General features: G+C 63.0%; 1 protein-coding gene across 1 annotated transcript in view; it reads right to left on the reverse strand.

Moving 5' to 3' along the window:
* PAFAH2 (platelet-activating factor acetylhydrolase 2, 40kDa) overlaps positions 1-419 on the reverse strand; it is a gene marked incomplete at its 5' end in the record, with an annotated part of 2,322 nt that extends 1,903 nt beyond the window's left edge. Inside the window, one exon of the mRNA XM_009573935.1 lies at positions 345-419. Within this exon, the coding sequence (XP_009572230.1) occupies positions 345-419 (75 nt within the window). The remainder of the gene's footprint in view (positions 1-344) is intronic.
* Between the last annotated feature and the right edge of the window lie 78 nt (positions 420-497).

Raw genomic sequence — 497 nt, forward strand, 5'->3', positions numbered from 1 at the left:
CGCCAGCCGGTCCGGCGCCTCGCCAGCCCCAGGCGCTGGGCTGGGCAGAAAGCCCGTTTCTCCCCGGGGTGCAGGTGACATTAAGCATCCGGGGACGTGGCAAAGCCCAGCCCGGCTCCTGCCAGGGTCAGCTGGAGCCGGACAGAGAAACCCCATGAAACGGAGATAAACAGGTTGAACAGATTTTTCTCAGCTTGCAAGGAGAAAGCTCAGCCCCGGCGTCACGGGGGTACGGGTTTGGGAAAGGCGGGAGATGAAGACCCCGGGGATGGGGGGCCAGCTGGGCTTGCAGGAGGGATTTCACGCCTCCCGGATTGCCCACCCTTAACCCCCCACCCTGGTACCTGTTTGTTTCGGAAATAAAACTCCTTCTGCCCTTGGGGCACCCGTTGGTAGGGGATCCATTCCTCTCTCCCAGCCTCCGCCGTGCAGAAATACGTCACGGAGGCAGAATGGTCCCTGCAGCGGCAGGAGCCATGTCGCAGTGGGCACCGGCA

This window comes from Fulmarus glacialis, unplaced genomic scaffold (genome assembly GCF_000690835.1).
Source record: "Fulmarus glacialis isolate BGI_N327 unplaced genomic scaffold, ASM69083v1 scaffold27753, whole genome shotgun sequence".
Lineage (NCBI taxonomy): Eukaryota > Metazoa > Chordata > Aves > Procellariiformes > Procellariidae > Fulmarus > Fulmarus glacialis.